Source organism: Moschus berezovskii, chromosome 25 (assembly GCF_049115385.1).
Source record: "Moschus berezovskii isolate FMDL1 chromosome 25, NW_MosBer_1.0, whole genome shotgun sequence".
In the NCBI taxonomy this organism is placed as follows: domain Eukaryota; kingdom Metazoa; phylum Chordata; class Mammalia; order Artiodactyla; family Moschidae; genus Moschus; species Moschus berezovskii.
In genome coordinates, this window is record NC_142484.1 from 36,681,624 (window position 1) to 36,705,939 (window position 24,316).

Below are 24,316 nucleotides of genomic sequence, written 5' to 3' on the forward strand. Positions count from 1 at the left end.
GTAGTTGCTGCTGCTTCAAAAGAAGAGTAGTGCCTTCAGAACCAGTAGCTATAAATTCTCAGTGAAAAAAGGAAAGGAACATAACTTAGGAAATCTAACTTTCTAAACAGACTTGCTAATGTCTTTCCCCACTGCCACTACATCTGTTGGTATGCCTCGTGTGTGTCCACTGCTGAATGAAAAGCTTTCTGGAGGCCATCACCATGCTCAGACTCACTGTGACACTGATCTGCAGGTCAACATACTAGAAGCAGCTGAGTGGAGCAGAAGCTCTTCCTAATGGGATGCTTTAAGATCTATTTTCAAAGTGGGAATAATCACTCCAAATTGGGCTGATCTGGAATTTCCCCAAGCATTACTACTGAACAGATCTCTGGTTCCAGACTTTTGCTACGGTTTTTGAAACTCATTTTAGCCTTAGAATCCTTTTCTTCAAATGGATCTTCAGCAGGAGCCCAATATTTGAAAAAGGCAGAAACTAAGTCATTCAAGTTGAAGAGAGGAAGCGGGTGTGGAGGTGAGCATCTGTAGGGGGCTGGGGGCATCATCTTTACTCCCATTGTTGCTCCAACATGAGTGCCTGCCCAGAAAAATCACTGATGCTATAAAGCAGCTATTTTATTTTGGACAATAACATAAAATCTTAAATGTGTATATCTTTTCGATCCCAGTTTTTACATGTGCATAAGCAATTAATTATATAGAAATTCTAGCATGAAGGCACAAGGATGTATATGTGTGTATGTGTATTTATTCACACATATATATGGCTATTTGGTGCACTATTATTTTTAATAATGAAAACTTCAGAGCAGAATGTCTGTAAATAGATATTTAGATAAATTATGGTATTTTCATATTATAGAATACTATGATTTCTAGTAAAAAGATATCTATGTAGTCATATAGAAAGATGTTCAAGACATTTGGTTAAGGTTTTAAAAGTTTTAGCCTTTGGAGTATCATCTAATTACTATTTTAAAATCTATACTGTTCAAATACAGAAGGAAAAGCCTAGGAAGGATATATACTACTAATAGTAAATGCATATGGGGAGGGAGAAGGCTTTCATTTTTACTATATTGCTTTTGAATTATATGAACAATTTAGAATGAAAATATATTACTTTTATAAAAAATAAAAATACTACTCGAGGGCATTCTTCCTAACTCCTTGGGGCTCTATATATTGGTCAGGTCACAAGGTTCTTGAGGAACTCAGTATGTGACAGACTAATTTAGGGCAGTATCCCTGCTTCCTTAGTTGGATTCAAGAATGGAGGTTAATTTCTACCCCTTTGTTTGCTGTCGTGTTTAATAGCCTGTATCTATTTTGGTAATCTGTACCTAAAAAAAATTCATTTTTTTTTCATTGTGGAATACTTAGTTTAATCTTTGTATCATTTTGTATGGGTGTTTACGTGTGTTTTTGATTTCCGTACACTTTTTCCTATTCAGAGGATGCAGAGCTGCCTATTAAACTTACATTTTCCAAGCACTTCAGGGGACCAGACAATAAATGTTACAGCTCCTCCTTTTGTGTCACATGGCTACCTTGGGAGGTCTGAAAATCAAATGATAGTAATTCCTTTCTCTGACAACACAATCTTACCTGCAAGATAACGAATTGTCTCAAGCTTGTTGGATTCCATCAGGGTTTTTAAAGAAGCAATTTCAGTGTCAATTTTGTTACCAATCTCTGAAATGATACCTCTGGTTTTGGTATCCTGTTGTAATTAAGAATAAGATAATTAGATTTTATCTCTGTATCATGGACAGAAATGTTTACTTTAGAAACCCTCATTTAGGGTCTGATTTTGTTACAAAAGTTTTAAGTAGGGAAACATAGCTTAAAAAAAAAAAAGCACGGTGATATAAAAATTACATGAACATTATAAACTGACAAAAACTATTCCTTCTACTTTGATATTTGGAGACTACTAGGATTATTATCACATTCTGGGCACATTCCACTAAAAACCTCACAGGAAGTTACAGGCATACCTCATTTTACTGCATTTCGCAAATTCTGCATTTTTTTAAAAAAACAGATTTGAAGGTTTGTGGCAACTTTGAGTCAAGTAGGTTTATCAGCACTATTTTTCCATAAGCATTTGCTCACTTCATGTCTCTGTCTCAGATTTTGGTCATTCTCACAATACTCCAAACATTTTTGTTATTACTATATTTATAATGGTGATTTGTGATCAGTGACTTCTGATGTTATTATTGCAAAAAGATTACTACTCGTTAATGGCTCAGAAGATAACCGGTTAATATCTTTTTAGTGATTCTTATTTTTAAATTAAGGTATGGATATTGTTTATTGAGATATAATGCTATTATTGTATACTTAATAAACTACAGTATAGTGTAAATGTAAATTTTATAAGAACTGAGAAACTGAAAAATTGCTGTGACTCACTTTATTTCAATATTTGCTTTATTGCTGTGTCTGGAACTGGACTTCAAGTGTCTCTAAGGTATGCCTGTATTTGAGACCTAAATATACAAGGATAAACTAAGAAGCAAAAATGTCAGTCACAGAACTATCACTTTATGGGTATAAAGTCCTTAGATATCATAGTTAAAAGTTTAAATATCTTTTACCAAAGGGAAAACCAACCAGATTTATGATAACCTGACAGCAATATTAAAGACCACGGCAGACATGCTTGCTGAGTTAACACTGAGTGTCTCATGCACAGGGGCTGAAGGCCAGGAAAAGAAGGTGATGCTCAGAGCTCGGAAAATAGCCGTGAGAGACTCTGATTTCATCCCCTTTACCTAGCCAAGAAGCTAGCAAAGAACAGGCTGCCTGGAAAGGCAAATGGTACCTGTACTTCTACTAAATTATAATCAAGAATGATGCCTCTCATGTTAAGAATGTAGACCAAGTGGCTTTTAACTTTTAAAAAAGGAAAGGACTAGGCTGAGTCAGAAAGCTAGGTTTTATTCAGCCACAGAGATTAAGTAATGATTACAATTTAGGATTACTGAGAGATAAACAGTATTTCTGAGTATGGAGTTTAGAATCCATGTTCACGTCCTGGCTCTACCACTTATTAGCTCAGTGACCTTTACCTCCCAAGGCCTCACTTTCCGAACTGGTAAAATGGGATTAAGAGTGCCTGCCTCACCCAGAGGCTGATACAATAACTAATAAATAGAAAGTAGGTAAAGTAGGATCTAACATATAATAAGCACTCAATAAATATTTATTTAAAAAATAATGTAAGAGAACTACTTGAATCTAGCACTTACTTAAATACTATGACTCCCTGTCTTTTTGAAAAATCGTTCTCTTCCATATAAAAATAGTTGAGAATAAAGTGCTTCCTGGAAAGCTTGATTCTGACTCAGAAGTCAGCTCCAGTACTACCACCCACCTAGCGGCAGCTTCCCCCAAAGTACTGGTTAGCTAGAGTAGCTATGAGGAAATGAAGGGCTGTATAGGCAGCCTGTTCAAGTCCAGACTTACAAAGTGATACAGGAAGGGTAGCTACATAGTGATACACGTGAGGGTAGCATATAGCTGTAGGAAAACAGAGGAACTTTTACCCAGTAGCTTACATTTCTGGTAAATTCTGTGGTTGCTTCCATAAGTTTCTTTTCTTGATCTGTAAACTAAAGGATATGACTTATCAGGAGGTTAGAGAAAAAAAAAAACTAAAAGAAATTTAAAATGAGTAAGTGACCAAAAAAGTACATTCAAAAGCACATTACCATATCTGTCACTCTGCTCCTTTCTAGGTTGATATCCAGTTTGTTATCTGCTCTGATTCGACTAGTTTCATTCTTTAAAAGAAAATAAAAATATTTAAAAAGTGATCTTGTCATGAATATCTGTCTGAAATTTACATATTCTGAAGTGGGAAAAAAAAGTTTCACTTACTATCAGTTGTTGTTTAACTTGTTCTAATTCAATTTTCATTTTCTAGGTATAAAGAAAGATCACACACAATTGGTGTTAAACCAAAATTCCTTATGATCTATCAAAAAAAATCAAACCCTGCAAAAGCAAAAATTGGACAATCTATGGATTTCTAATATAAAATTCGATTATAAAGACAAAAAAAACCTAATAGTTCATCTTATTCAGAAAGTAATATGACCATGACATTAGAAAATATATTTGTTTTAATGTAGTAATCCCCCCAATCCATGCAGGAATATGTTCCAAGACCCCCAGTGGGATGCCTGAAACCTTGACTAGTATTGAAAGCTATGTGCATATTATGTTTTTTTCTTATATTAACTGGTGGGCAGCATACACAGTGTGAATACTCTGGACAGAGATGATTCATGTCCTGTGGGGATGGAGCAGGATGGTGAAAGATATTCTGCTACTCGGAACAGTGTGCAATTTAAAACATATGGATTATTTCTGGAATTTTCTACTTAATGTTTTCAGATTGTGTTGACTACACATAACCACAACTGTGGAAAGCAAAAATGCAGATAAAGGGAGACCTACTGTAGTCTGCTTTAAAAGTTTAACAAAATTCTGACTGAATTACAGAAACATTTTTCTCTTAAGTGACAAAAATAATTACAGAACCACCCCCGCCCCCCCAAGCCACATAACTCAGCTCTGGAAACATTATTCTAAACCACACTATAAATTTTATAAAATATGTACCTCAAAGATTTCCTCCTTTATGTGACCCATATAAAATACAACTCTCATTTTTTTTTAACAACTCTTTAAGTATGCAAAACACTGACTTATACATAGAAGATTAGGTATGGTTAAACACGTAGTAGACCTCTACCTAAACCTTATTTAACTACATGAAACTGTTTTGGGGTCCTATTCACCAAGTAGAATACTTGTGAAATCAGTATTTTATTATTAATAAATTGAGACTTGTATCACCTGGTTTTCTGCTCGCAGATTTGCAAATTCACTTTTCTCTAGGATGACCATGTCTTTCCTGATGGAATCCAAATGAGCCATTAGCTGTTGAACTGTTATTTCCTGAAATGCAAAATTAAAGTCATCTAGTGAGCTATGTAATACCATCCCCTTACATGGAACTTCATGAAACTTAAAAAACTGACTCTTCCAAGGGTCTGGAATGCACACATCTTCTCCAAAAACAACCCTCAGATGGCACAGTCGCATAGAGTGGAAGTTAAAAACATGAGTTCTGGAGTCAGACGGCCTGGGTTTGAATCCAAACACTGTCATTTATTCAGACTCTAGGCAAGTTATTTATTAATAACTTCTTTGAACTCCTCTTTGGTGTAATGGAAATAACTACCTATACCTTATAGTGCTATTCTCAGGATTAAATGAGATAATTCACGTAAAACGTTCACAGTAATTTTTGGAGCATAGCTGCTGCTGCTAAATCACTTCAGTCGTGTCCGACTCTGTGCGACCCCATAGACGGCAGCCCACCAGGCTCCCTCATCCCTGGGATTCTCCAGGCAAGAACACTGGAGTGGGTTGCCATTTCTTTCTCCAGTGCATGAAAGTGAAAAGTGAAAGTGAAGTTGCTCAGTCGTGTCCGACTCTTAGCAACCCCATGGACAGCCATCGCCCTCTCCATGGAGCACAGCTAGCACTCAATAAATGTAATGAGACAGGGACCTAACGGCTGAAGCAGGACAGTGTGACTCCAATGAATGTTCTGATGTGCAGGAAGTTTTGCTTTAAATATTATTCCTATATAAAATTAAAAGTATTTTTTATTATGTACAGTTGACATCCCTGACTGTAATACCATCCTTAACCGTCATCTTTTATGCAGTTCTGCTTGAAATATAAATGAGGGGCACATCCCTGGTGGTCCAGTGGTTGAGAATCTGCCCTGCAGTGTGGGGGGACATGGGTTCGATCCCTGGTCAGGGAACTAAGATTTCACATGCCTTAGGGCAGCTAAGCCTGTGTGCCACAACTACTGAGCCTGTGCACTGCAACTAAGACTTGACACAGCTAAATAAATAAATACTTAAAAAAAAAGAAAAGGAGAATTACCTCGGAAGTCATATAGAAGTGGCTTCAAGGGGTTGTCAGTCTTGTTCCCCCAAAATATGATTATGAAGGAGGTCTAAGGCATTAACCATAATATTACTTTTTTTAATATTTAATAAACATTTTATTACAGAATAAATATACTTATTCTGTATTAATAAAGAATAGCAAGGAGAGATAAAAAGCCTTCCTAAGTGATCGATGCGAAGAAACAGAGGAAAACAACACAGTGGGAAAGCATCTCAGCCGGGTGATATACGCCCCTTTCCAGCCATGCAGGGCTTCCCTGGTGGCTCAGACAGTTAAGACTCCGCCTGCAGTGCAGGAGCCTGGGGTCTGATCTCTGGGTCAGGAAGATCCCCTGGAGAAGGGGAATGGCAACCCACTCTAGTATTCTTGCCTGGAGAATTCCATGGACAGAGGATCCTGGAGGGTACAGTCCATGGGGTCCCAAAGAGTTGGACACGACTGAGTGACTCACACTTCCCGGCCTTGTAAGTCCCTTCCAGCTTTCCAAGTTTGTGAAAATTAGCCAGAACACACACATGACTGCAGTAAAGTGGTCAGCTCCTCTACTGTGGTGGGCTTTCTATGGGGAAAAACTTGTTTTACTAACTGTCTACCACCATCTCATGAGTCAAATAAAGTTATTATCTTACACAATGCAAGATCTGACAAAATTTCTTTCTGTGTGTTACCATAATTTTGTTTTGACTATTCTAATTCCTCAATCTCTCTGGATACTGACTTTACTAAAGGATTCTGGTCCCTTTAGAGAGAACAATAAGGAAGATACAGGTGTGTATGGAAGGTGGGTTATGAAAACGATTATCTTAATAAGACTATCAGAAGTGATAAAAATGAAAATATTACCTGCTGAGCTTGAGTGACCATCTCCTTATAGATAGTGTCGAGGCTGACATTTGATAAAGTGGTTAATGCTGATACAATTGTTTCTGCTTGTGCTTTGTCAAATCCTATAAACAGCAAATAAGTATATTTTTTAAAAAGTGCACATCCTTCTCAAAATAGACTTCTCATCATTTAAATTTTCATAAAGTTGACTCTTGAACAACATGGATTTGAACTGACTACGTCCACTTAGATGCAGATTTTTCTCAATAGTAAATACTAATATACCACACAATCTGTGGTTGGTTGAACCCATGGATGAAGAATTGTGGACAGAGGGCCACTATAAAGTTACAGGTAGATTTTCAACTGCGCAGGCGGTCGGCGTCCCTCACCCCTGTGTTGTTCAAGGGTCAACTGAAGCCTTTTGAAAAAACAAAAAGGTTATAATTAAAAACCAACAGATTATGCTAAGTTACTCTCTAAAAGCACTCTCCAGTTTTAATTCCACTGATCCATTCCCCATATCTACATTAACATTGGTATTACTGGTCTTTTTTTTTTGAGTATATAATTGGTATAAAAATGGTATTGCATTGTTATTGTTACCCACTCCAGGATTCTTCTGGGTTTCCTGGGAGGCTCAAACAGTAAAGAATTTGCCTGCAATGAAGGAGACCTGGGTTCGATCCCTGGGTGGGGAAGATCCCCTGGAGGAAGGCAGGGCAAACCACTCCAGTATTCTTGCCTGGAGAATCCCCATGGACAGAGGAGCCTGGTGGGCTACAGTTCATGGGGCTGCAGAGTCAGACATGACTGAGCGACTAAGCACCACAGCACCTCTTTACATATATTTATTTTTCTGTGAGCTATTTATGGCCTCTGTCCGTTTTTCTCTAAAACTGCTTAACTTTTCTTATTGATTCATATGAATTCTTTGTATATTAAAGCAATAGGCTCATTGTCACATGTGTTGCTAACATTTTTAACCTTATAGATTTCCTTTGATACTCAGATTTAAATATTTCTGTGGTCACATGTCTTTACTTTCATTGCCTTTCAGTCTTATGTCTTGCTTCCTTACTCTATAAAAGTCTAAAAATATTTCTAAAAATATTGCTACAGTTTTCTTTTTTTTTTTTACATTTAGCTTTTAATCAATCGAGAATTTATTTTCAGTAAAGGAATTTATTCCAGTAGCCAGTCATTCATCATAACTCATTTATTAAAGTCCTTCCTTTCCCTAATTTGTAATGCCTTTTTTTATTGCTTTCTAAGATATATATATACACCTTACAATGACATATATATATTCATATGTGCACACACACTCATTTCTGAATGCCACTTTATTCCTTTAAGTCAACTTTTCTATTCCTATAGTATCACATACTTTAGGTAACTGTTTTGATATCTGGTAATTTTCTGTGACCTTTGATTTTTTAAATTTTTAATGGAAAATGAAAATTTGTTTTTTTTTTCCTGTTGTGCTTGTATTTCCACATGAACTTAGTATCAGCCTAGAAACAATGGTTGTTTTTTGTACATAATTGGAATCATTCTGTACACGTAATCTTATATAATGCTGTTTTCACTGAACATATCTTGAGCATTTCTCTTTTCAGTAAATATTCTTTAAGTTATACCATTTTCGTGACTAAAACAGTCCACTTATGGACAGGTTTTATATTTAAATAATGACTTGTAATGGTTGATAACGGTGATATTGTCTTGACTAGGTAATCTATTATGAGTGCTGTTAACATTCTCCTTTCAAGAGGGAATCCATGTTTCTCACCATGAGCTTCTAAGTCCAAAACCAATGCATGTGTATCAAAAGTTAATTTCCTTTGCTCTAAAGGAGTTATGTCCACTCGCCTCATATCATATCCTTCTTTGGTTGTGGTGGTGAAGAAGTCTGAAAAGAGAATTATTTTTTTGTAGTAACAGAAGCATCACACTCTTAACTTCTAAAGCATTTCCCCCCATAAACCTATAATATAGTTCCAGCTCTTCTGCTCAGGAATTCTGTAATTTTAAGCAAGATAACTCCTGAGTCCATCGTTCTTTTATCGGAAAAGTCTCCAACATTATTCTGTACCCAGAAAACAATCAATAAATGTTTTATTTTAGTATTCTGAAATTTTAAGAGTCAGTTTAACATCGTAATATAATATACATCAAGGACTTTGGATATTACTGCCACAAAAGTGCCCAACTCTCCTCAATGCTCAGAAGTCTTTCATAGAGCTGTGATAATTTAGAACTGTGATAATTGTTTATACATGTGTCCCCATCTAAAGTAGTTTTCTCTCCTCCCACTCTTAAATATCCACATTTTATTTCCTACACAGTTCTTAGTTCTAATTGGAAATTATCTTATTTACTGTTTGTCTCTCTGAACCAGAATGTCAGCTCCATGAGGCCTCAACTGTTTTTCATTACTGTATCTCTCATACCTAAAACTGGAGAAGGAAATGGCAACCCACTCCAATATTCTTGCCTAGGAAATCCCATGCACAAAGTCTGAGCCTGCTGGGTGATGGTCCATGGGTTTGCAAAGAGTCAGAGACGACTTAGCAACTGAGCACAGTATCTAAAACAGTGTTTGGCAAATAGCTGGGTCATGATATTTTATTGTTGAACCAGTGAACTGGATTTAAAATCCTGGAGTATTTAGTGTTATCAACATAAAAGACCTAAGAAGTTTTTCTTAGTTTTGAAATAAATGTCCCTATTTCAGTAAACTCTTGATTTTTAACCTAGACACAGAATGATCCTGTTTTATCTACTGCTGAGGATTTTATTAAAAAGTGAAACTCTGACCATACAAAACTTTATTGCTATTAGATAGTCACGATAACATGATCACTGACCTAGAGCCAGACATCTTGGAAAGTGAAGTCAAGTGGGCCTTAGAAAGCATCACTACGAACAAAGCTAGTGGTGGTGATGGAATTCCAGTTGAGCTATTTCAAATCTTGAAAGATGCTGCTGTGAAAGTGCTGCACTCAATATGCCAGCAAATTTGGAAAACTCAGCAGTGGCCACAGGACTGGAAAAGGTCAGTCTTCATTCCAATCCCAAAGAAAGGCAATGCCAAAGAATGCTCAAACTACCGCACAATTGCCCTCATCTCACACGCTAGTAAAGTCATGCTCAAAATTCTCCAAGCCAGGCTTCAGCAATATGTGAACCGTGAACTCCCAGATGTTCAAGCAGGTTTTAGAAAAGGCAGAGGCACCAGAGATCAAATTGCCAACATCCGCTGGATCATGGAGAAAGCAAGAGTTCCAGAAAAACATCTATTTCTGCTTCATTGACTATGCCAAAGCCTTTGACTGTGTGGATCACAATAAACTGTGGAAAATCCTTAAAGAGATGGGAATCCCAGACCACCTGAGATGCCTCTTGAGAGACCTGTATGCAGGTCAGGAAGCAACAGTCAGAACTGTACATGGAACAACAGAGTGGTTCCAAATAGGAAAAGGAGTACGTCAAGGCTGTATATTGTCACCTTGCTTATTTAACTTATATGCAGAGTACATCATGAGGAACGCTGGGCTGAAGAGGCACAAGCTGGAATCAAGATTGCTGGGAGAAATATCAATAATCCCAGATATGCAGATGACACTACCCTTATGGCAGAAAGTGAAGAGGAACTCAAAGGCCTCTTGATGAAAGTGAAAGAGGAGAGTGAAAAGGTTGGCTTGAAGCTCAACATTCAGAAAACAAAGATCATGGCATCTGGTCCCATCACTTCATGGGGAATAGATGGAAAAACAGTGGACACAGTGTCAGACTTTATTTTTTTGGGCTCCAAAATCACTGCAGATGCTGACTGCAGCCATGAAATGAAAAGACGCTTACTCCTTGGAAGGAAAGTTATGACTAACCTTAATAGTATATTAAAAAGCAGAGACATTACTTTGCCAACCAAGGTCCGTCTAGTCAAGGCTACGGTTTTTCCCGTGGTCATGTATGGATGTGAGAGTTGGACTGTGAAGAAAGCTGATCACCGAAGAATTGATGCTTTTGAACTATGGTGCTGGAGAAGACTCTTGAGAGTCCCTTGTACCGCAAGGAGATCCAACCAGTCCATTCTAAAGGAGATCGATCCTGGGTGTTCATTGGAAGGACTGATGCTAAAGCTGAAACTGCAATACTTTGGCCACTTCATGCGACGAGTTGACTCACTGGAAAAGACTGATGCTGGGAAAGGTTGGGGGCGGAAGGAGAAGGGGACGACCGAGAATGAGGTGGCTGGATGGCATCACCGACTCTGTGGACATGAGTTTGAGTGACCTCTGGGAGTTGGTGATGGACAGGGAGGCCTGGCGTGCTGTGATTCATGGGGTCACGGAGAGTCGGACACGACTGAGCGACTGAACTGAATGTATTAAGTAAAATAACTGCTAATTAGCATAAACACCAGTTAAACACAAGGTATACTAGATACTTTATATACTACCAAGGAAAGGTGGTATTATCCATCTTTTTAGATAAGAAAATCAAGCCTAGCAAAAGTAAAGCCTAACGTTTTGCCTAAGGTCATAGTCTCTGGCAGAATTGGGATTCAGACTGGAAATGCTCTGTTTACTCATGCTGTCCTTTTTATCCTAAGTCACTTAAGACATCGAGGCACTTAAAAGACAAAGCTGCAACCTCAAGTATTACTTATTCTGCTAGTATGCTGCTGCTGCTGCTAAGTTGCTTCAGTCGTGTCTGACTCTGTGCGACCCCACAGACGGCAGCCCACCAGGCTCCCCCGTCTCTAGGATTCTCCAGGCAAGAACACTGGAGTGGGTTGCCATTTCCTTCTCCAATGCATGAAAGTGAAGTCACTCAGTCGTGTCCGACTCCCAGCAACCCCATGCACTGCAGCCTGCCAGGCTCCTCCGTCCATGGGATTTTCCAGGCAAGAGTACTGGAATGTGTTGCCATTGCCTCTCCGATTCTGCTAGTATAGTGTATGGCAAATGTGATTCCTTCCCATGTATCTTGCCAGTCAAAAAACATCTGAGTGCTAGGCATGTGTTGGGGACAGGGGATGATGAGCAAAACCAGACATAACAGATGTCTTCATTGACTTTATAGACTGGAAGGCAGGAAACAGAGTTTTTCTTTCTTAATCTAAACATAAACTCTAAATTCAGATAATGAAAGAGTAATGTCAAATCCTTTAGACTAATTCATTCAAGTGCTCAGATGACTTCTGGTAACCAGATATAAAAGGAAGCAGATGTAACGGTGGATCAGTTTTGCACGTACGTACACACACAGACACACATGAGCACAGCGGTCAGCAATCTTCCTGGCTTTGAGTGCCATCTGGAACAGGGGCCCAAACCCCCTAGGCCACGGACCAGTACCAGGCCATACAGCAGGAGGTGACAGGCAGGTGAGCAAGTGAAGCTTCATCTATTTACAGCCTCTCCCCACTGCTCGCGTTACCACCTGAGCTCTGTCTCCTGTTGTATCAGGGGTGGCATTAGACTCTATCCTCGTAGGAGTGCAAACCCTATTGTGAACTGTGCATGTGAGGGATCCAGGTTCCCTGTGAGGATCTAACACCTGATGATCTGGCGGAGAGGTGAGGCAGCGAGGCTAGTGCTGAGGAGTGGCTGCAAATACCGGTTACCATTAACAACGGCTTGACTGCACAGAGGCCATAATAATCAGTTGCTTGCAAACTCATGAAAACCGTATCAGGGAATGGCAACTGACAGGCTGCATCTGGTGGCAAGCTTTAAGTCAGAATCCAGTATTCTAGTACACGTGTGGCCTGTCCATGATTTACCACTTCTGCACTTGATCGTCTTGCCTTTGCCTTATCTTCTAAATTTTTAAACATGTTCATATCTGCTAATTCTTACATCTGTCAGTTCTAGCTTGGTTTCAAATGGTTGATTTTTCTCTTCATTATGATTTTTTCATGCTTGGTAATTTCTGACTGGATGCTAAAAAGACTGTTACCTTGTTTGGTGGTAGATGTATCTGTATTATAAATATTCTTGAACTTCATTCAGGAATGCATTGAAATTACTTAGAATTGGTTTGACTTTTCTCCTTATATACATATAAATCAATGTGTGTGTGTATGTAAATATATGAAACATCTCGGAAGATTAAAAAAAAAATCTGGAGAATGGTCGGTTCTATAATACTGCTACAAAGGTAGGAGAGTAGATACAGGGAATAGGGCAAATGGATGAGAAAACTAGACTGACCCAGACTGTGAGGATCATGGCTTACAATGCAGCGGTATTCAGTTTATCCTGTAGGCCAGTGGTTCTCAACCTTATTTGTGTATCAGATTCAGCCATGAAGATTTTGAAAAATAAATATACCTAAATATAAGTTTTAAAGCTACTTGTGTAGTAGTTTTGAGGTATAGTCCAAGCCTATAATGCTTTAAAATCTTAATGGCAGGATAATGCAGTCAGATTTCTAAGTCAAAGCAGCCACTATTGGTCAAAGTTCTATGAAAACAGTAACACAATGAATATGCTCTTCAACATTTGTACTGGGTGCATTTTCTAGCTCTTCAAAGAATCAAAGTAGAATAAAAAACGTAACACTGAAGCAAACTGTGAAGTCCGTACATAGCTGCTGCTCTTCATCCCTCACTCTGACAGTGGTCTGCTTTCCTTCCTAAGTAGTAAACCTGCAGAGGCAGCTGGCTTGTAATATTTTGTGTGGACGTGTGAGTTACGTGTAAATCACATGCAAAGAAACAGAATCATTTCTTAGATGGCCCAACTGAGGAATATTTATCTTAGGGGATGTCGGGGAGTGTTTAACAGGGGGATTCCTACGTGCGTTTCTCTCAAGTCCTTTGTTTCTTTTCAAGTGGAGTAGCACACTGCTCCCAGGAACGAGGGTCACACTGTGAGATGGGCCTGCCTCTCCGTTAGGAAACACTCTCTTTACGACAAAACTGCTTAGTCTCTACCCCCTTTCTTGAGATACGGATTGTCTCCTGACCTTGTGACCATTATCATCCCTTGTTCCCTTGGTAACGGTTACTGTACGTTTGGTTTTCTGATCTTTAGCATTGACGAAAGAAATTTCTTTCTGTACTACAGCCTGTATACTCACAGAAAAATCATCAAAGCACCTTTGCTCCGTCAGAGCTTGGGTCCCCGTGTCTGTCTTTCTTTCCTTCTCTCTCTCTCCCTCCCTCCCTCTGGCTCTCTCTTTCACTTTATCGTCGCCTCCGGACCACCAGGTCCCAGTCCACTAAAGGACCCCAACAAGGGGAGACATCAAGATGGCAAAATAAGAGGGTAGAGCTCACAGAACACACAATTCTCACAAAACACCCACTGAACACTAGCCTAGCTCATACACTCAAAGTTTCAAGAAAGATCATCATGTAATGTGGTAGGATTAAAGGGGAAGAGAGAGAGAGAGAGAGAAAAAAGGAATTGGGATGGAACCGGTGCAAGAAAAAAGTTCCCTCACTCTGGGAACCCCCATCACTGGCTAGGCGATCAGCTGGGACAGAGAGGGTGCTTCAGAGGCTCAGAGAAGAGAGCAGCAGAGGCCTGCGGAAGGCAGAACAGAGGGCAGCCCAGCTGGTCCTGGTCACCTCACTGCGCCCCCAGCCTGAGACGTGCATCTGCCGGTGCGCCTGGGGGCAGACAGATCCTGGAGAAGACTGACCTGTCAGTCCAACGGGGCTGGAGTGTGGTCTGGGTCGCAACTGCAAGTGTGCACAGGATGAAGCCTGGTCTGCCACAGAAGCCCCATGGTAAATCCAAGCGTGAGGTGAGGGGCAGCCTCAGTTTCGGCATGCCCACAGCAGGCGTGGCTGACTCGACTAGCATGATGCCAGCGGAGGCAGGGCTGAAATCTGAGCACATCCCCACAGATGCGTGACTGGCAGATTTATGATGCTGCTGTCTTTGTAAGCTCAGGAGCCAATTAGATTAGAAAACTCATTTGCTGAGATGAAAACCAAACTAAAGGAATAAACAGCAAACTAAATAATGCAGAAGAACAAAGAAGTGATCTGGAAGATGGAATACTGGAAATCACCCAATCAGAACAGCAGACAAAAAGACAAATGAAGAAAGATGAAAGCAACTTAAAGATCTATGGGATAATATAAAGTATGCCAATCTATGCATTACAGGGAGTCCAGGAGAAGAAAGAGAAAAGGGGATTGAAAATGTATTTGAAAAATTGGAAAAATCATGGCTGAAAACCTCCCAAACCTAAAGAAGGAAACAGATATCCAAATACAGGAAGCATAGAGGATTCCAACCAAGATAAACAAACCTACACCAAGATACTTTATAATTAAAATGACAAAAGTTAAAAAGAGGATTTTAAGGGCAGCAAAAGAAAAAGAATTAGGTATAAGGGAACCCCCTTAAGGCTACTGGCTAATTTCTCTGGTGGCAAGACATATTCAAAGTAAGGGAAAACCGTGCAATCTGGGATACTCTACCTAGCAATATTACCATTCAGAATAGAAGGAGAGATAAAGAATTTCTCAGACAAGCAAAAACTAAAGGAATACAGCAATACTAGACCTATCCTAAAAAAAAAAAAAAACTGAAAAAAGTTCCTAAATAGAGAAGCAGGAATCTAGAGAAAAGAGAAGCTCAACACTAGGAAAAGAAATCACTTAAATAAACCAGTACACAGATTAAGAAAAAAAAATTAAGAAAGTGAGAGGCTAACAGGCAGGAAGGCCAGGGGTCTTCAAACAGAGGAAATAGATTTTAAGTGTCAGACATTTTTTTTCTCTCTCTCAAGCGGTAGGAGGAAACAAACAAGTGTTAGATTTTTTCCCCCTTCTTTACACAAATTTAAAAAGAGGTTTCTTTTAAAATTCTGTATTGCCATAACAACACTTAGTTCCCCCTGAACTTAACTTTTCTCAAACCTTGAGCTAACCAATGCATTTTTCTTATGAAAATGTTGTCTTAAGCTATTCAACTAAGACTCAGAACCGACTTGACAAACCAGTATTGTTTTTACTCATGCAAGTGTTCACTTAAGCTATGTCAGTGGGACTGTATTTGCTTGGAAACCTGCCTTTCAAGATTCATGTCAATCATTTTATGGCCTGGGACAACTCACCTTGTGCCAATGTTATCTCAAAATGTATGTTGTGGGTGAGGGGCCTGGTGCCAGTCTCTGAGTTTTGAGACATTTCCTTTCTCTAATTAACAGCCTGCTGGTAGCTATATAACATCCGGCTAAAGACTAGCAGGGGTCACTCTTTCTGCTCCCTTCTGATGTCTATGTCAGAAGCTTTGCCTGTCTCTTTTATACTTTAATAAAACTTTATTACACAAACGTTCTGAGCTATCAAGCCTCGTCACTGGCCCCAGGCTGAATTCTTCTCCTCCATAGGCCAAGATCCTGGTGTCTTTCACGGCTCAGCAACAATCTTTCTAAGCAACAATCTTTCTAACTACAATGAACAGAAAAGGATAAACATGAAGATGTAAAAATAGGACATCAAAATCACAAAATGTGGGCAAAGGGAGTATGAAAATGTTGATCTTTTAGACTGTGTTTGAGCTTATATGACTACCAATCTAAAGCAAGAAGATACAGTAATAGATTAACAAACTTGGAAACCAGGTAACTACAAATCAAAAGCATACAATAAATAGATTCACAAACACCAAGAAGAAAGGTAGTCAAGCATAATACAAAAGAAAACCATCAAGCCACAAAACACAAAAAGCAAAAGAAACAAATACAAAATCAACTGGAAAACAAGGTTTAAAATGACAATAAATACATATCTATCAATAATTACCTTAAATGTCAATGGACTAAATGCTCCAATCAGAAGACTTAACAGTGGCAGACTGGATAATAAAACAAGAACCAACATTATGTTGTCTACAAGAAACCCACTTTAGGGCAAAGACACACACAGATTGAAAGGGTGGGCATGGAAAAAGATGCTCCATACAAATGGAAATGACAAGAAGGTGAAGGCGGGAGCAGCAAAACTCCTATCAGACAGAAATGACTTTAAAAGAAAGGCTGTAACGAACGATAAAGGACACTATTTGACGATAAAAGGGTCAATATAATAAAAGGATATTACACTAGCGAACATTTACACACCCAATATAGGAACACCTAATACATAAAACAAACACCGTCACAATGGAGAAACTGGCAGGAGTGTAACAACAGTGGAAGACTTTAACACTGCACTGACATCACTGGGCAGATCTTCCAGACAGAAAATCAGTAAGACAACAGAGATCCTAAAGAACACAACAGAACAGTTAGAAATAACTGATATCTTTAGGATATTACATCCCCACACACATTATTTTCAAGCGCACATGGAATATTCTCTAGGACAGACCACATATTAGGATACAAAACAAACCTCAATAAATTTAAGAGGATAGAAATTATTTCAAGCATCTTTTCTGACCAATTATGGTAAATTAGTAATCAACCCCAGGATGGGGGGAAGATAAGAAAAAGATTACATGGAGAATAAACAATATGCTACTAAAAAAATAGGTCAACAACAAAATCAAAAGGAAATATAAAAATACCTTGAGACAAATGACAATGAAAACACAACCAAGCAAAATCTATGGATACAGCAAAAGCGGCTCTGAGAGAGAAGTTCACAGGGAAATGGAGTTCCTCAAAAAAAAAAAGAAGACACACAAGAAAACAAGAGAAATTTCAAACAACCTAAGCCACCACCTAAAAGAATTAGAAGAAGAAGAAGAGCAAACAAAACCTAAAGTCAGTTCAGTTCAGTCGCTCAGCTGTGTCCGACTCTCCGCGACCCCATGAATCACAGCACGCCAGGCCTCCCTGTCCATCACCAACTCCCGGAGTTCACTCAAACTCATGTCCACAGAGTCGGTGATACCATCCAGCCATCTCATTCTCTGTCGTCCCCTTCTCCTCCCGCCCCCATAGAAGGAAGTAAAAAATAAAGATCAAAGAAAATGAGGAATTCTCTGGTGGTCCACTGGTTAGAATTCCCACAAGTCATGTGGTGTGGTCAAAACAAAGTAAGAATAATCTAAAACAAAAAAACCCCAAAAGTTGGTTTTTTGAAAGGATAAACATCAACAAATCTGGCCAGACTCACCAAGAAGAAAAGGGAGAGGATCCAGATAAACAGAAAAAGAAATGAAAGAGGAGAAATAACAACTGAAACTGCAGAAATACAAAAAATCGTAAGAGAATACTTTGAATAATTATATGCCAATAAATTGGACAACCTAGAAGTGAACAAGCTTTCTAGAAACATGGAGCCCCCCAAAATGAATCAAGAGATAATATGAACAAAACAACTGCTTGAATGTGAATTAGAATGTATAATTAAAAACACTCCCTGCAAACAAAAGTTCAGGACGGGATGGTTACACTGGAGAATTCTACCAAATATACAGAGAACTTATACCAATCCTTCTCAAACTCTTCCAAAAGACTGAAGAAGAGGGAACACTCCAAAGGTCATCCTATGAAGTCACTATCACCCTAATACCAAAACCAGACAAAGACATTACCAAAAAAGAAAATTACAGGCCAATATCTCTGATGAATATAGACGTAGAAATTCTTAACAAAATATTAGCAAACTGGATCCAACAACACGTAAAAGGATCATATATCATGATCAAATTGGTTTCACTCAGGAACACAAAGATGGTTCAACACACACCAATCAATGTGCATTTCTTTACACTAACAATGAAATATCAGAAAAGGAAAGGCAGAAAACAGTCCTTTTAAAAGCCGCATCAAAAAAACCAAAATAAAACTTAGGAATAAACTTGAAAAAGGAGGTGAAAGTTATATGCTGAGAATTATAAAACACTAATAAAACTGAAGGTGATTCAAAGAAAGAGAAAGAAATCCCATGCTCTTGGATTAAAAGAATATTGCTAAAATGACCATACTATCCAAAACAATATACAGATTTAATACGATCCCTACCAAATTACCCATGACATTTTTCACAGAACTAGAACAATAATTTTAAAATTTATATAGAACCACACACACACACACACACACAAACCCCTCAGAATTGCCAAATTAATCCTGAAGACAAACAACAAAGCTGGAGGTATAACCCTCTGAGACTTCAAAGAGTACTATGAAGCCGCAGTAATTCCAACAGTGCGGCACTGGCACAGAAACAGACATATGGATCAACGGAACAGGACACAGAGCCCAGAAATAAACCCACAGCCCTGTGATGAATCATCTTTGACAACTAATGCAAGAATACACAATGGGAAAAAAAGAGTCTCTTCAGCAAGTGGTGTTGGGAAACCTGGTAAATCAATGAAATCAGAACCCTCCTTACACAAGAAAATACTCTAAATGACTTAAAGACTTAAATGTAAGACATGACACCATTAAACTCCTGGAAAAGAACACAGACAAAACATTCTCTGACATAAATTTTATCAATGTTTTCTTAGGTCAGTCTCCCAAGGCAATAAAAGCAAAAATAAACAAATGGAACCTAATCAAAATTATAAGCTTTTGCACAGCAAAGGAAAACATAAACAAACTGAAAAGACAACCTATGGACTGGAAGAAAAAATTTGCAAATGATGCAACTGACAAGGGATTAATTTCCAAAATACAAACATCTCAAACAACTCAATGACAAAAAAAAAGACCCAAACAAAAAATGCATAGACTTAAAGACATTTTTCCAAAGACATACAGATGACCAAAAGGCACAGGAAAAGACATTCAACACTGCTAATTATTAGAGAAGTGCAAACAGAAACCACAAAGTATCACCTCACACCAGTCAGAATGGCCATCATCAAAAGTCTACAAATAATAAATGCTGGAGAGGGTGTGGAGAATAGGGAACCCTCCTGTAAGTTGGTAGAAATGTATACTGGTACAGCCACTATGGAGAACAGTATGCAGGTTCCTTAAAAAACTAAAAATAGAGTTACCTATGACCCAGCAATCCCACTCCTGGGCATATACCCAGAGCAAACCAGAATTCAAAAAGATACATGCACCCCAATATTCTTTGCAGTACTATTTACAATAATCAGGATGTGGAAGCAACCTAAATGTCCATCAGCAGAGGAGTGGATAAACAAGATGTGGCATATAGACACACACACTACTACTCAGTCATAAAAAGGGAAATAATGCCATTTGCAACAACATGCACGTGCCTAGAAAATGTCATACTACGTGAAGACACACAAAGACAAATACTGTATCACATCACTTATATGTGGAATTTAAGAAAACGGAGCAAATGAACTTATTTATAAAACAGAAATAGGTGTAGAAACAAACTTGTGGTTACCAGGGGGGAGGGGGAAGGATAAATCAGGAGATTGGTACTGACATATACACACTACTATATATAAAACAAATACTAATACGAACCTGCTGTATAGCACAGGGAACTCAACTTAATACTCCATAATGACCTAGAGAATCTAAAAAAGATTGGATATATGTATAGCTATAGGGGCTTCCCAGGTGGTGCTAATGGCCAAGAACCCACCTGCCAATGCAGGAAACTTGAGAGACTCAGGTTTGACCCCCGGGTGAGGAAGATCCCCTGGAAGAGCACATGGCAGCTCACTCCAGTATTCCGGCCTAGAGAATCCAATGGACACGGGAGCCTGGTGGGGCTATAGTCATAGGATCGCAAAGAGCCAGACAGAACTGGAGAGAGCACACCCGTACATATAACTAAGTCACTATGCCGTACAGGAGAGACCATCACAGCACTGGAAATCAACCACAAAGGTAAAAAGACTCTAAACAAAAAAAGAGATTATATACTAACTAGAATATTACTCAGCCATAAAAAAGTATGAAATAATGCCATCTGCAGCAACATGGGGAGAAGGAAATGGCAACCCACTCCAGTGTTCTTGCCTGGAGAATCCCAGGGAAGGGGGAGCCTGGTGGGCTTCCGTCTATGGGGTCATACAGAGTCGGACACGACTGAAGTGACTTAGCAGCAGCAGCAGCAACATGGATGGACCTAGAGACTATCATACTTAATGAAGTAAACCAGAGAAAGACAACTATTATATGGTATCACTTACATGTAGCATCTAATAAATGATACAAACTAACTTACTTACAAAACAGAAACAGGCTCACAGACATAGAAAAGAAACTTAAGGGGAATGAGTGTGAGAAGGGATAAAATAAGGGTTTGGCATTAGTAGATACAAACTGCTATGTATAAAATCAAATCAACTATGTTTCAATAAAAAATTTTAAAACAAATAAAGTATAATGGAAAAGAATCTGAAAAAGAACATATAGTATAGATGTGTATATATATATATAACACCACTGCTGAAACTAACGCAACCTTGTAAATCAACTATACTTGAATTAAATTTAAAAATTAAAAAATATTACTAACTTTAGAGTTGCAACACTTCAGTGACATAGCTGATAACATGTATTTTTTCATGCTGGTCTGTTGACATATGCTTTGCTAGTTCCATCAAGATGATCAGGATTAATATATTAAATAATAAACTAACACAAGATCTTGGAGAAGGCAATGGCAAGCCACTCCAATACTATTGCCTAGAAAATCCCATGGATGGAGGAGCCTGGTTGGCTGTAGTCCGTGGGGTCGCTAAGGGTCGGACATGACTGAGCGACTTCACTTTCACTTTTCACTTTCACACATTGGAGAAGGAAATGGCAACCCACTCCAGTGTTCTTGCCTGGAGAATCCCAGGGACGGGGGAGCCTGGTGGGCTTCCGTCTATGGGGTCGCACAGAGTCGGACACGACTGAAGTGACTTAGCAGCAGCAGCAACACAAGATCTATGGACTCCACATCCAGAGACTTCTCAGGGACAGCCAAAAAATCTGTTTTTAGAAGCTCAGTGTTTTTGATGCTCTGCTAGGTAAGAGAAATAGTAATGAACTAGGAAACCAGCACCAGTGGTCACAAAACTTACACAACATCTTCCTGTGCCTTATTTTATCTTTAAAACGGTAATTTAACTAGATGAAAACTAAAATCCTTCCCTGAGTCAGAGGTCAAGGTTTTCAATTTCCTTGATTACTGACTTGAGGCAAGCTTAAACTACTTGAACACAGTAAACATTCAATAAATATTTGTTTAGTGATGAGGGACTCAAATTATATTAGCTCTGAAAGTTTACAAAAGATTGAGACTGGAGTGATTTCCCTGGGTTCAAAAAACGTCCGTTTTGTACAGTCCATCACAATGTGTATGTATGCTAAACTCCATGGGGTCTCAAAAGAGTTGGACACAACTGAGCGACTAAATACACACACAAACTAAATACCTTTGTTGTTCAGTCGCTCAGTCGTGTCCGACTTTTTGCAACCCAATGGACTGCAGCATGCCAGATTTCCCTGTCCTTCATCTCTGCAGCTTGCTCAAACTCCTGTCCATCGTGTCAGTGATGCCATCCAACCAGCTCGTCCTAAGTAAGTACAAATACCGTGCCAAGGACCCTGGGTACTAAACAGCAGAGATGGGGGGGTCAATAACTGCAGTCTCGCTGTGTGACTAAAATGAAACGAGCAAAACAGCACAAAGTTGTGGTGCTGGGCATCTCAGTTCCCCCGGCACTTAAGATTTACGGTGAATAGAGAACGCTGAAGTTAGTAAGAAGTGCCTACTCTGCAGACAACCCCAAAGGGTTTTAAAATTGTGGGGAAAAGATTCTGGAAACGACTCTCAATAAATTCTGTTGTCCAGCACACACTGGTGACAGCGCGCCTGCCTGTCAACCACTGCAGTTTCCTGTGATCACGTTCCTTTTTCTTGAAAGGCGATTGCCGAGTACTGAAAACCACAGCGTAAATAAAACATTTGCTGTTCAGTTGCTCAGTCGAGTCCGACTCGTTGCGACCCCACGGGCTGCAGCAGGCCAGGCTTCCCTGTCCTTCACTGTCTCTCGGAGTTTGCTCCCGAGTACCGAAAACTACGGCGAAAATAAAGCGGACCTGACGTGAAACGGGCGCTGTGGATTACCAAACCCGAGTAACACAGTCGAAGTTTGAGCAAACCGCGAAAGGCGACGGCCCTCTCCGGGCACAAACTACACAGCGGCGAGGGGGCGGGGACGACCAGCCTCCCTTGGCAGAGAAAGGTTCAGAGAGACACCTGGCGGGCTCGAGCGAAAGAGCCAGGCGGGAAGACAGGCCTCCGGAGGCTCGCGCTCCCGTTCTGGGCCCTCGACCCTCCCGCCTCAGCCCCTCGGGGCGAGGCTCGGCAGCAGGGTCGCCAGGCCCCGGGGCCGGCTGGAGAGAGGCGGCGGCACCCTCGCCTTCCTCTCGCCCACGCCGGCACCAACCACCGGCACCACCTCCCCACAGCGAACACAGGCATAGGGCGACACGGCGCCTTTTCTCACCTCTCCGCAGGGCCGGCGAAAAACGCCCACAGGGGCTCGAAACCTCATAACGCAGGAGCGGCCGAACCCAGCGGCCCCACATTTCCCGGTTTTTCCAGCCGGAGCGAATCGCGCTCAGCCTTTCGGGCAACGTAGTTCTGGCGCCAAGAGGATGCCGGGAAATGTAGTTTGCGGCCCGTAGCGACTGCAGGGCGCTTCCCGGCACAGGATCGCACCGCGCGCGGTCTCGCGAAGTTGGGCCTCTCCACAGACGGACCCGCAGTTCACCAGCATGGTTTACAGCGGCTCCGTTTCTCTCACCGCCCCACCCTAACCCGTGCACGCCGTTACCGCCCTAAGAAGCAGAATCTTGTTTCAGAACCTCCCGGCGCCCGTCCCCTGGCAATGAGGTGTACAGCTAAACGGCCAACTCCCACCTGAGAGCCAGCGGCCATCACCGGTTTGGGTTGGTGGACGACAGAGTCACGTCCAACCCCGCGGCAACATGGGACTTGCAGGCCTTGGCCGCTGAGCATGCCGGGAGTTGCGCAGAGCGCTTCTGGGAAGTGTAGTCCCCCCAAGCTCTCGTTTCTCATTTCTTGCTGCTGCAAATCTTGCCGCTTCGCCCTCTAGTGTACGGGAGGACCATATTTATTTGGTTTAGTTGCTGTCTTGGGGGAAATTGAATTCTCTCGTTTCTTGGGACGACCTGATTTATATATCACCGTTTTATCTCGCTCAGACCTCAGTTACTCCAGAGTTTTCCCCACATGGTAAAATGTTGAAAACAGCAGCACACAGTAATTGTGAGGTTCAGATGCGGGGATGTATTCTTTGTAAATTCTTCTCTGTTCGCTTAAACGGTAAAGAATCTGCCCGCAATGCGGGAGACCTGGGTTCAATCTCTGGGTGGGGAAGATGCACTGGCGGAGGGCATGGCACCCCACTCCACTATTCTTGCCTGCAGAATCCCATGGACACAGGAGCCTGGCGGGTCGGAAGAGTTGGACACACTGAGCGACTAACACAACAAAGTGGTAAACAATCGTCAGGTTTTAGTGGCTTAGTTATTCTTACAAGAATGTAAAGTTACCACTCAATCCACCGATTTGTTTTCA

General features: G+C 40.2%; 1 protein-coding gene across 3 annotated transcripts in view; it reads right to left on the minus strand.

Annotated features, from left to right (window-relative positions):
- CCDC90B (coiled-coil domain containing 90B) overlaps nt 1-23,703 on the minus strand; it is a 30,209-nt gene extending 6,506 nt beyond the window's left edge. The window contains exons 1-9 of one of the 3 annotated variants that reach the window (XM_055416107.2): nt 23,220-23,703; nt 8,633-8,752; nt 6,856-6,959; nt 4,879-4,980; nt 3,895-3,936; nt 3,726-3,797; nt 3,573-3,626; nt 2,425-2,520; nt 1,612-1,726 (exon numbers count right to left, since the gene is read on the minus strand). In XM_055416107.2, the coding sequence (XP_055272082.1) occupies nt 2,443-2,520; nt 3,573-3,626; nt 3,726-3,797; nt 3,895-3,936; nt 4,879-4,980; nt 6,856-6,959; nt 8,633-8,752; nt 23,220-23,301 (654 nt within the window). In that variant the 5' untranslated portion in view covers nt 23,302-23,703 and the 3' untranslated portion in view covers nt 1,612-1,726; nt 2,425-2,442. Of the gene's footprint in view, nt 1-1,611; nt 1,727-2,424; nt 2,521-3,572; nt 3,627-3,725; nt 3,798-3,894; nt 3,937-4,878; nt 4,981-6,855; nt 6,960-8,632; nt 8,753-23,219 lie in introns of those variants that run through there. The other 2 variants (XM_088832488.1, XM_055416105.2) reach the window with 2 other exon arrangements.
- Nucleotides 23,704-24,316: the final 613 nt, after the last annotated feature.